This window comes from Loa loa (genome assembly GCF_000183805.2).
Source record: "Loa loa unplaced genomic scaffold supercont3.296, whole genome shotgun sequence".
Lineage (NCBI taxonomy): Eukaryota > Metazoa > Nematoda > Chromadorea > Rhabditida > Onchocercidae > Loa > Loa loa.
Window position 1 is genome coordinate 34,334 of NW_018108476.1, and position 12,316 is coordinate 46,649.

Genomic DNA, 12,316 nt, shown 5'->3' on the forward strand with positions numbered 1-12,316 from the left:
ATCTGAAAAGAAGCTTTCGAAAGTTTCTTTGGAAAAATCAAGTTTTTGAAACTCGGTACTAGGACATACTTAAATACCTATTTATTAACACCAAAGGTAAATATTAATCAAAGTAGTTCGATTAGCACAACAATAACTGATCGTAACAATAACCCAAATCGGATACTTCAATTATGAAAATGTTATTTTCCAACCATTCCTATTCAAATATCTTAGTCATTTCATTCCATGTTATAACTACCATATGCTTACTTCCTTTATCGCAACTTCCGCTTCCTCCGTTGTGGCATATGTAATGAATGCACTCCTGAAGACTCACAAAATTTGAAAAATTTGAAGACAAAAAAAAAAAATTATGCCTCACTATCTCTGTATAAATATTTGGAATAATAAAAACTGCCCCTTACTATATTAGAAGACAATAAGTTATAGATGTACTTTTGACGCTCTTCCACAAAAACTCTATTGATAGCACCATATTTACTAAATACATTCCGCAAAGAATCTGCTACCAAATCATATCCACGAATGTATAAACAAGGACCCTAAAACAGAGGAAATACTGCAACCTGCAACTGTCAAGTCAAAATACTTCCTTCTTTTTGGATCACTTCGAAAGTTTTCCTTTTCTTTTCTTTTTCTTTTTTTTTTAAAGTAACGAAGTAAGTGGAATTCAAAAAATATCATATAAAGTAAAAATATCAGAATTTTTCTTTTTTTTTAAATCAAAAATTTTCTGTTTCCGAAATTTTAAATAAACACAATAAACCAAATCTGTGAAAATATCAAGACAACTTGCCCTACATGGTTTTGGTTGCTCAAAACCAACAAAAGGCGATGATCCACTGCTCGCGTCAAAAGAAAACGACTGTGTTGGTTTGTAAGTATCAAATCCATCATCGACAGATGTAGGTTTGTAGACATCAAAAGAAGTAGATGGTAAGTTCGTATCGAAATCAGCATTATCACGAACGCCTATTGGTCGGTAATTGTCGAATGCATTTTCTCCTTCTCGAGTTTTATAAGTATCAAAATTATCTGATACTGGAGAAATCGTCCGTGAAGTGGAACTCGATCCTGGCCTAGGTATGCCAGTAACATCGGATGCAGCACTTTTGCAAGTACCAGGGTTATAAGGTGGTTTAAAAGTGTCAAAACCGTCCGATGGTTCTCCCATCTTTTTTTTCGTCTCAGAATGATCATTCGAGGAAAGTGGTTTGTATGTATCAAAACCATCATCAGCATTCAGTGGTAATAACTCCGTATTACTGTTATTTACCTGTAACAGAAATATATATAATAGTTTAGAAATTTACGGTTTTAAATGGAACACCGATGGTATAGAAGTTTCACTTAAATTTTAGAATGATAAACCATAATTTACATAATTTCGGAAGAAAAAAAAAACTTCAAAATTAAATAGAAAATTCTGAATACATAAGAGGATAGACTGCCTCTAGTAGTTCAAAGATTGAGAGAAAAATACTAGCAGAAACAGTTGTTCAACGGAAATATTACAAGGTCATAGAAAGCTGTGCAGTGTTTTCATATTTATATAATAAATAAAAAGTATGCCCAGCAAAAGTCAGCAAGTTTTTGACTATATATAAATTTTTCAAAATCTAGTGGTAAAGATAAACTACGTAGATATCATCGTAAGCGTGCTTTTACTTTATAAAATAAAATCATTTAATAAAAGTATAGAATATGACAGCAAAAGAAAGCATATATAAAGGCATTAAACAATGTCTTAAAATAACCTACCGTATCATTGTCAGTTTTTGTTTTGCCACTATTCTGAAAAATAAAGTTAACACATACTTAACTGCATCTTTGATGAAAGATTAGTTTTAAAATCAAAATACTGATACTGATAATTCGTACATGTGTTATGAATATGCAAACGAAAAATATCGCATCATTTCTAGAAATCGTTAAACATTTCTAAGCAATAGAAAAATTGACTGGAGGTCTTTCCTGTCATTTTAAATTTGAATATCAGTTTGGATGACAGCTTAGTTACGTTGAATTTAGTACTAAAGGATGAAGAATAAAGAATAAGTGATAACTTGAGAAAGACGTCTGGAACAAGTAATATTCCAAATAATTTCAAAATAATCGTCATCAAAATCTTACTCGACGTCTGCCAACTAAACTTGATCGTTTAAATGAATCTTTCCTTTCATCAGCTTTCTTAAAACTGACAGCACCAATTAAAACTTTGCGTTTCACTTCTTCCGTAGCCTCTTCCGCCTGTTGTAAGTCTGAAATAAGGAAAAATGTAGTAATATTTCCAGACATGTCACAAAACAAAATACAGCTTTTATATCATAATGCAGGAATTTCTATCTCTTGAACATCTATTTTTTAGTTGTGCCGCTGATTGGCATGCAAAGCGGATCAAAGTCACTGATCAAAATGAATTCTTTTTTTTTTTGAAAAGTCCAAGAAAAAGAATTTTGCACGTCTTTTGGTTGTTTTCCGCTCAGTCTTGAGGTTGTCACCAACTGTTCCGCTAGCATTCAATTTGTTTGTTGCTGCTATCGCCTTTCGCTGCAAATTCTTACTTTATTAACCAAGGTAATTTCTCACTGACAATAACATTAAGTCAAGTAATAATGTATTTCCACATCTTTATATATCCAATTCTTCCAAGAATAATTTAACACATAATTCCTTTTTAATCATTCCAAGTTCATAATTTGCAAAAGTCTACTTTAGCAGTACACCATCGTCATTCAGTGCAGCATGCTTATCATTATTATTACTCTAATCAAGTGAACATTAACATTCAATGCTTTTTCTAATTTAGAAATATCAAAATAAGTGAGTGGAAACCTACAATGGACCGTAATTTCTCGAATACTTCCTTTAAACGTTTTTCATCGTTACTTAGTGTACTTGGAAAGAGCACACCTGTATCCCGTACGCTTCTCATCTGAAATTAAAAAAATTAATAAATATCTCAAAGTATCTATTCCACTTTTCTCACCGAATTGCAATTGTTTACACTATTTTTCTGCATCACAGACTCATTTGTAACTTTCGACTTTTACATCACATCCAAATCTGTTAAAGTAGTCTCGCGTTGTTTGAAGTGAATACTTTCTTGATCTCAAAGAACTAAGAGATACTATTTGAACACCATCTTTATATCCGGGGTGAACAAAAATTAGAGGAAATTACAATGATCTATTAAATAAAAATGTTTCAACAATGTATTTCCAATTTAGGGGAATGAAGAGCAACACACATGAACAAATCTCCACGGTCACAACAAAAAAATGATAAATCACTTCAGTAAATTGCAATAAACGGTAAAGAGACGACAAAAAATGATACTATGTTTTTCACTTGTTAAACATATTTGTTCATTGTTAACCTCGTTGTAAAATGTATTTAAAATCACCCGATTATCTTCAGCTACATAACTCTTAATCAAATAACATTCTTCATTTTCTTGATTATAATTTCGGATTAAAAAAAAAATCTATTTCCAAACAAAAAATTCACTTCAATTTACGAAAATTTTACCAAAATCGAAAAGAAAGAAGAGTAAAAATTTTGCCACCACTGCTAAAAAAATACCAGCAACTAAGTTTGTGTATCATTGATTTGTAAATTTCCTAAAACAAGCAAACAAAACTTTGCGACATCACAAAAAAGCAGCAGTTCGATATCAAACAAAACTTTTTCTATTTGTACAAACTACAAACCCAATATCGAAATTATTCAAAAAGTGGATATGTAAACGGAATTTAGATAAGAATTTCTAGTCAAAACAATTCCCAAAAAAAACCATTATAAATTTTCAGTTTTTGATAAAATGCAAACGGCAAACCTTACGCGAGTGATTTAACCAGCAAACAGATTGAATGAAATTTAGTAGTAGCTATGTGGATTACATCATTACCGTGAGGTGTATCACGCTGAATAGTTAGATAGTCAAAGTTGAAAACGAGAGAGCAAACTTTTATAGATATAAGGAAAGCTTTATAGATAGAAGGGCAAGGAAAGGAAATAATAAAGGAATGCGTTTAACAAAAAAAAAAACAAAACACAAATGCAATGTGATTCATTTTACATTTTAACAATGATTTAGAATTCTCCACAAAAAAAGTGTGGAAATTTCGTAGTTTCCTCAAATATGATTACAAATTACATAAAAAAGTAAACAAATATAAAACTAAACATATCAACAAATCACATCATCGAGGCACCTAGCCATGAACGTACATGTTCATAAACATAATAACTTATGGCTACTGCCGGCACGGCTTTCACTAAATTAGCAGTAAGTCCTCGGTAAAAGCCATACAATCCGTCATTCCTCCAGATGTATTTTATTTGTCCATTCATAGTATCTGGTTGAGTTAAATTACCCGACATCGCTGAAATATGCATTATATCATAATAAATAACTTCATGTTTGATAAAGAGATGGGAACATAGGAAGGCTAGAATTGTATTACATCGTTTCCATTACTCATGAACAAGAAAATTGGGCAAGAAATTATACTACCTCGAAATGAGGTAAAATTGATTAAATGCAGGATTTAGCTCCATAAATGAAGCAAAGCATACCTAAAGCTTGCAATCGTGTCCTCACAAGAGCAAACGGATAACTCGCTAATATACCACAAATAGAACTGCAAGCACCACATACCGGAAGAGCAACGATGTCACGAACTGGATAAGCATTGTAATTGTTAACATAATAATTTTTGAGTGTTTCATAAATAGCCAAATCGATACCGGCATAAGGAATGATGCCGATAAGATTGGGAACAATCCCCTGAAACAATGATATCAATTAAACCAGAAATACTTCCGTGAAATGAAAAACTCCAGTCGGAAATGGATTTATTGGCAATCATAATCTAATATGTCACCTTATAAAAAGAAATAAAGCCTTCATTCCTATACATTTTCGCCGCAAGATCGACTAAACCACTTTCCAACTGACTGCTGTGCCGCAGTGCTAAGCGTGTTTTTAATACCTGAAAATTGGAAAATTTATGAAATTGCAAAATTTATAATAAAAAAAATCTAAATGAGTGCAAATAATACGGAATGTAGGAAATGGAAAGACTGCAATGAATAAAAAAAAGCAAAAGTAAGAAAAAACGTACTTCTAAAGGATAAATTATTGTTTGAGATACTACACCTGCAGCAGAACCCGCAGCAAATCGTTCAGAAATCTGAAGCTTGTGACCTTCACCTCTCTCTCTAACGATCAGTCGCTTAATCTGAAATGATATCATGCGACAAGAAATTCTGTTGTGGAATGTGCTGAAATGCTTGGTATGAAAACGCACGTACAACGTCATAAGAAAGAAATTTGATAGCTGATTCGGGTGCAATTTTCGCGATGTTAACGCCATTTCCTCTCCAGAAAGACTTCAATCCACCTTCTTCATATAAAAGTTTTGCTGCCTTTGGAAACCGCAAACGGTTGAGTAGAGTTGCATGGACCTAAATGAGAAATTTTCCTAAAACTTATAAGAAGCATACATGGTATTAAACATAAAAAGTTCAGCATAGTTACTTCAACATAAAAATCTAAAAAAAAATGTAAAAACCCTACTTGAAGATAAATTTTCACTCGATCTAACGGTGCTGTACATGTCCGACTCACACCTCCTGCAACTCCACCAGCTACCAAATGCTTCCACCAAAATCCTGAAGTGATTTCCTGCTGCGAGAAATCTTTTGGGATTTGGCTATCTTCACCAATATCAATCACCTGAGTAGTTGAGATAAGTCAATAGAGGACGATACATTAGTATCACAAAAACTTGGTTTTTTTTTCGAACTTTAGGAATTTGACTTCCTGAATGTAAAAATGAGTTAACAGGATTCAGTCAACTTCAGAGAAAATTTTAACCAAATTATGTTTCCAAAGTTTCGCAATTTCATCTGGTTTTGATCGCGGATAAAGCAACATGAAATCTTTGAATTCTGAGAAATTCACAGAAGCTGAGTTTGTGCGTGCCATCCTGAATGAGAAACATAACGAACTTTATTCCCTGATCTCGAGGTGTATCTGAACTTGCTCTTAATATTTTAAAAATAAATATAACATGCTGTGAGCCACGGAGTCATTTGGTAACAAAACTGTTACAATCGATAAACTAGTTTCATAATCATGTTGAAACATGACTTTTTGATTTCCATCATTCAGCTACGTTTTTCGAAAAAAAAAGACAAAAGAACCTCTTCACAAACAATTTTGGAATTGATTCAAATACTTCATCTGCCTTTATTTTATGAATTGAAAAATGGGCACAGATTTTTACCGCTGCCAAAAAAAAAGAAAAAAACACACAATTTACCATTCAACAATTTCTTGTGCTTTCGTTTCGCTTATTGGAAGACCAAGATCATCACAGTATTTCTTGATCTCTTGCACACCGACATAACCTACAAAAGAAGTTTTTTTCTGGCGAATAGTTAGAAAATTTAGGAAGTACATCTGCAACAAATCTAGATTAGGATTGTGCAAAAGTCCTAAAAAAAAGTGAAATGACAAGAAAATGAATTGATCATTTGATTTTTCAAATCATGAAAAATTCTTTAAGAAATAAAAGTAACAAAGGAAGGGAAAACCAACTATTTTTTTTCTTATTCTTATCTAAATCTCGGAATATAATTTCCAGCTTTTTCTTATGCTCAATAGCGTACTGCATAAACTCCTCAAACGTTATTACATCATTTAAGTGATTAATTTGAGCAAATCCCTGAAAATCCAAAAAATATTTTGAAAAGACAATTTAAATAAATGAAAAATAAGTTTTTATAAGTGAAAAATACTGGTCATTTAAAACAAAATGACTGGCAAAAATATCATCATAAATTTCATTTACAAAGAAATCATAACAACCAATGAGTTTAAAGCCAAAAAACTTTACAGGCGTAACACCATTTGGAATATGAGGAGAGCTGTGCTTGAGCGCATTTGTCAAATCTCGAATGTCGATGATTCCATTCCCATTCATATCTAGCCGTTCATAAAGCTCTCGCAATCGCCTTTCTTTCTCCTTAGAAATCCCATGCATATTCAAATGGAACATGAACACCTTGTCCTACAGTGTTATTTTACAGATATAGGGCATATTCATATCAATCATGAAAGAAATAAAACAACCATCCTTGTTTTTAGACGGAAAAGTTAGGGAATTCATGCTCAAAAGCACCACTTAAATCCTTTATACCGAAAAATTTTTTCTTACAGGATAAAAGTTATTTGGAAACTCTAAACATCTAAACTAAAGTTGATGAAGTTTCATGATAACCTCGTTCACACGTGGTATCGAAATTTCTGCTGGAACGCCATACGATAGTGCAGCGAATTCCGATAAACGGATCCAACCTTCTAGAATAATTCCACTATATTTTATTTCAAACATTCTTCAGATCAATTTTTCAAGAAAAAGCTAAGCTAGATTGAAGTAAATTTTCAGGAAAAGAAGAAAAGTTGGTGCTTCGAAAACAAAGTGGTACACGTACTACATCCGAAATATCATTCTTTTTTTTTTCCTGTATCATTTCTACTATTAGAAAGTTATGCATACTTTATTAATGCTAGCTCTATTGCATCTTACTTTCACCATTCTCAGTGTATCACACTCTATCATATACACAAAAACAGGAGATTTTTATAGCTTTTATTTATAAATCTTGAAAAAGAATGTAAAAACAAAAAAATAAGTTACATATAATTTGTATGACATATCAACAACTTTTTAGTCTAACAAAGATTTTAAGCAATAAGGAAAAACAGTAATAATAATAACTTTGCAGTTTGATGGCATGTTGCACAGAATCGACACTCATTATGAACTTCTTTCACTACTGCAAATTGATAATGTTCGAAGCATCTTTAACTTTGATCAGTATTTTTCTTTCAGCATTAACTCATCCAACCTTATTATAATGGAACTAATCTAAAATTCACCAGTCACTGAATATGACTATACCAAGATCAATCTGAAATTTGATGATTATGAAAGAACGAAAAATAAATGTTACTGAGAAGATTGTGAGAAGATGGTGAAAGAAATGCTGGAAGTTCCTTCAGATTGCCTTCTGTATTATCATCATTTTGCTTCGTAAATTGTTTTTTCACCGATTGAATACATTTTCTACTGTATAACTACTGGCATATCTATTTACAAAAAGTTTGAACAAACCATTTCTCTGCGGGAATTAAAACTGCTTGCTACAAATGATAAGGCGGACAAAAGCGTTTACGACAGCAGTTAGAAAGCAAAATGATTATACCACAAAAGGAAAAATACATTCTCAGTGTTTATGTCATAACGCTAAATGCTTACAGTTATAATATTCAAAGTTTACAATATTGGTATGAAAGAAATCACATCGATGGAACCCACTGTGGTCAATAATTATAGGCATCAAAAAACATCTTCCCGTTATGCAGATATCAACAAAAGCCCCGTTATGCGGGTATCAACAGATATCCCCCCGACATGCAGATATCAACAAAAGCCCCTTCATGCGGATATCAACAGATATCCCCCCGTCATGCAGATATCAACAAAAACCCCGTTATGCGGGTATTAACATACATCCCCCCGTCATGCAGGTGGTATCAATAGAAACCCCACCATGCAGATACAAAATGACATCTCGTCGTGCGGGTATCAACAAATATCCCGTCATGAGGGTTCTCTTTTCAGACGTAATGAGATGACAGACGGCTATGCAACGTTGCAGAGAGTGTTAATTTTGGAAGATTCAGAAGAAGGTGTGTAGCGGTTACAGAGGAGAAGGAAGTGGGAAGAGAGGTGATAAGATGTCCGTGTGGTACCTCGCGTGGTACCATTTTGCACCATTTTGTACGTGACATCTGGAAGCAACCTAGAATGAAAGTAGAAAGTTAAATCATTCGACTGCTCAAAATGAACAATGCGTTTCGGTGAATTACTTAGAAGTATGACGTAGAAATTAGGCGTGTAAGTGAGGATACACGGTTAAAATCACTGTATACCCAAAAGTACAAAAGATTTGTATGTGTATATTGTATTCGATATGGTCTAGTAGGATTTATGCATTAATCTTATCTGTTTCATAGAAATCTGCTTTATATTTCTTAGTTTGAAAATTATTTCAATTTAGGGTGAATTATTTTCGTTAAGTCAAGAATGGCGCAAGTATCAGCTGCAACAGTGAGGAAAAGCGGTCGAAATATAGCAACAAAAGCGCTGATTGTGCAAGAATATAAACGAAGATTAAAGGATAACATTAAATCGTTGAATGATAATTTTATTAATATTATTTCTGTTGCAAAGGTTATTACGTTCTTTCCTCTTGATGAATTCCTTCAATTTAAAACAATTTAAATTGTTTTTAAACCATCAAAATTAACATACAGTAGGTAAATCACATATCCTTCTTCTCAAACGAATAATTCTATCTCGTCCGAAATTTTAATCATCAATGGTAAAGTCAAAGGTTTGATTAAATGCAGCGATTTGATGACTAGTTCATGAGACCATGATTATGCAGTGCAGCCACTGTTACGTCATGCGCAGGAGATCATGCCCAAAATAGTTAGCAAGTCAAGAAAAAATTTCCCGATAACAGTATTTTTTTTCAAGTTTTCTACTTGATGAAATCAGCTTACAGATTAACATCGACGATGCGGCACACAAAAATCCAGTAGGTCGTATGAGTGATTATTATACAATGAGAAACGAAACTGCTGCACGGGCTGCTCTAATGGTTGGTGAGAAATTTTAAAATATTGTTCAGTTCATCTTAAAAAATTTTAATGGTATAAATATCAATATAAGCTAAACTTAAAGCTTATTTGTTTATATTTTACAAAATAGTTTATTGGAGTGGAGATGGGGATCTTTCAAAGATAGGAAGTTAAATGTGGCAGAATTCAGTGCTGTTCATTCCTTAGAAAACAAAAACAGATAACGTTAGGTTAATTATGCTAATGTTTTATGTTACGAAATCAGCATAGGATTCGCATTGTCGTCATAAACACAGCACCGAAAACATCGGGTTTTTCAGTTACTAATTATTATCAATAAATTATCATCAAGCTACCAGACAACACTTCAGTGAGTGATTGTCGGAAGTAATGAACAACATATTTTTCAGTCAGTAAAATATCGAGGTAATGATTGAGATTTGCAAGACAGATTTTCAGATACGAGCTGCAGATGAGTTATTGAAGTTAACGCACGATCTGAAGGAATTCCTAATTTTACATGACTTCAATTTTTTGAGTTACGCCATCCAGAAGTATGTTTTCTCGTAACGCTGAGATCCAAAAATCACCCTGATTTTCTAATATGAGCTGGAATAGTTTCATTTAGGAAGCAAAAAATCTATGTTATAATGCGTGATTAAAAAAAAAAATAAATCACTATTTCATGATATGGATTTCTTTACTGTCGATGATTCAACATGAAAAACTTTTCATTATCCTAGAAAATGCATCACACATTGTGTCAAATTATGAAATGAGAATTGATGGTTAAAGTCGAGTAAGCTGTCATAAAGGAAACCATCAGTAGTGCAGAATGTTTTATCACTCTTTTAATGTTTGTTTTGAAACCATTAGTCTCCATTTACAGTGCTGAAGATCGAGCTGAAAGAAAAATGGACGACTGTATATTGCGGTATGACGCAATGCGTTTGGATACATCATCCATGGTAACAGATATCGATAGGGAGCTCATGGATCACTTTTCAATTAGGCATTGACTCGAGCAATTGTTTATCTCCCTGACTAAAATGTCTCTGTATTATTTCTGTTGATATATACATACGTTAATAAACTACTGATTTCACGATGTTGATTTGCGAAAACAAAAGGGTTAATTCTTTATATATATTTTTTCGGCACAGAATCGTTTCTATTCTAATTGGTCGGTCGAGAATGCTTCTACCCTCTGATTTCCACAAGTTTATTGCGTTTCATTTGAGTTTGCATGAATTGATTATGACTTTTTTTCGGGATTGCGGCGTGGCGCTATTACTGTAAAAAATGCTGAGTTCGTCGTCTTTTGATATTAAGGCTACGGAAGTATAAATACGAGTAACTGAAATCATCTCCATCTCGGATAGGTTGTAAATAGACTATTGTAGTCAGCAAGATATATGCAGCAGTTTTACTTATGTGAATTACAGCCATAACTGTTTTGAACACATTACTGTTACGAAAACCATTCTAATTCCAAATCAAAAACCATTCCAAATCCGTCAAATCTTGAACGGAGTCAAGTCCTCCAGACTTCTCGAAGAAGAAATGCCTTTTTTTTTCCTTAATATTAGAGGTATCTAGATTTACTACGTGATTGAAATGTTCGTTTTCTGTTTTCAGTTTTACTGGACAACTAGTCTATGTTATGGTTGAACCTTATAGAGACCCGTGGAAAGAATACAAATCAGCACTAGATTCATTGAAGAAAAAATTTCTGAAGAAACCAAATAATCATCAAGTTTTGGCGGAGCTTGCGGATTTGGCATTACGATTCCAGTTTGATTTTTATTCCTTTATAGAATTATAACGATGTTTTAGTCATTAGTTTAGCTTCATACTGCACTGAAGAATTGCTTCGAGATTTTAAGTACGGGAAATGGGATCTTTTATATCATGTTGTAAAATAAATAGAGGATTTATTTCCCTTCCTACTTACAGTCGTCCGGTCGAATGATTCATTTGATTTCATTCTAATTAAGAATTTGTATGGTATGAAATTATATTTCTGTATCTGGTAATTAAGAAAAGGTAATAACAAAGTGCTCTCAGTTGAGTTATTGCATAGTTTCACTTTACTTTTAAAAATTATTTTAGGGATCAAGAATGTGAGCAGTATGCGGGGATGTGCTATATACAAATGGCAAAAATTAATGAAAAAATAGGTGACTGGAGCATGCAATATAGCCATTATCTGAAGGCTGCTCGATGCTTCAAAAATGCAGAAATGCGGAATTACGAAATGAATATACTGGGTATATTTTTCATTGCTTATAAATTTTTACTTGCCGTAGTATTAGGAGGTTATTGTTATAGTAATGGCTAGATTCCTTTAGAACTAAGCAAATTTTTTTAATGGTTTTCAGTGCAAAGGTGAGCTAATTCATCACTCTTTGTAAGTCTTCTGAAGAAATGGGGCATAGTTCATTTGAGAAGTGCTGTTGAAAGTTTCAATTATCTATTCATCTGTTGCTATCAAGGATTTGCACTGTGCTATTTAATATAACAGAATATTTGTTCGTTTATGAAGGGAGCGCTATATGAGAAAAATAAAAAATAAAAGACAGTGGAGAA

At 32.8% G+C, this 12,316-nt stretch overlaps 3 protein-coding genes across 3 annotated transcripts in view; 2 read left to right on the top strand and 1 right to left on the bottom strand.

Moving 5' to 3' along the window:
- Positions 1-7,836, bottom strand: part of LOAG_18406 (CBR-BUS-18 protein) — a gene marked incomplete at its 5' end in the record, with an annotated part of 11,474 nt that extends 3,638 nt beyond the window's left edge. Inside the window, 18 exons of the mRNA XM_020451064.1 lie at positions 439-545; positions 800-1,279; positions 1,765-1,797; positions 2,137-2,264; positions 2,466-2,553; positions 2,843-2,938; positions 4,237-4,391; positions 4,585-4,795; positions 4,893-5,000; positions 5,133-5,249; positions 5,323-5,475; positions 5,588-5,746; positions 5,888-5,999; positions 6,336-6,423; positions 6,614-6,740; positions 6,912-7,085; positions 7,296-7,375; positions 7,797-7,836. Of these exons, the coding sequence (XP_020305182.1) occupies positions 439-545; positions 800-1,279; positions 1,765-1,797; positions 2,137-2,264; positions 2,466-2,553; positions 2,843-2,938; positions 4,237-4,391; positions 4,585-4,795; positions 4,893-5,000; positions 5,133-5,249; positions 5,323-5,475; positions 5,588-5,746; positions 5,888-5,999; positions 6,336-6,423; positions 6,614-6,740; positions 6,912-7,085; positions 7,296-7,375; positions 7,797-7,836 (2,456 nt within the window). The remainder of the gene's footprint in view (positions 1-438; positions 546-799; positions 1,280-1,764; positions 1,798-2,136; positions 2,265-2,465; positions 2,554-2,842; positions 2,939-4,236; positions 4,392-4,584; positions 4,796-4,892; positions 5,001-5,132; positions 5,250-5,322; positions 5,476-5,587; positions 5,747-5,887; positions 6,000-6,335; positions 6,424-6,613; positions 6,741-6,911; positions 7,086-7,295; positions 7,376-7,796) is intronic.
- Positions 7,837-9,027: 1,191 nt separating this feature from the next.
- Positions 9,028-10,834, top strand: LOAG_18407 (hypothetical protein). Its single transcript, XM_020451065.1, has 4 exons — positions 9,028-9,314; positions 9,652-9,747; positions 10,187-10,281; positions 10,617-10,834. Exons 1-4 carry the CDS (start codon positions 9,168-9,170, stop codon positions 10,744-10,746), a joined length of 468 nt encoding a protein of 155 aa, XP_020305183.1. The 5' UTR covers positions 9,028-9,167; the 3' UTR covers positions 10,747-10,834.
- A 525-nt stretch (positions 10,835-11,359) lies between these two features.
- Positions 11,360-12,316, top strand: part of LOAG_07566 (hypothetical protein) — a gene marked incomplete at its 3' end in the record, with an annotated part of 3,117 nt that continues 2,160 nt past the window's right edge. The window contains exons 1-2 of the mRNA XM_020447478.1: positions 11,360-11,521; positions 11,840-11,997. Of these exons, the coding sequence (XP_020302295.1) occupies positions 11,391-11,521; positions 11,840-11,997 (289 nt within the window). The 5' untranslated portion in view covers positions 11,360-11,390. The remainder of the gene's footprint in view (positions 11,522-11,839; positions 11,998-12,316) is intronic.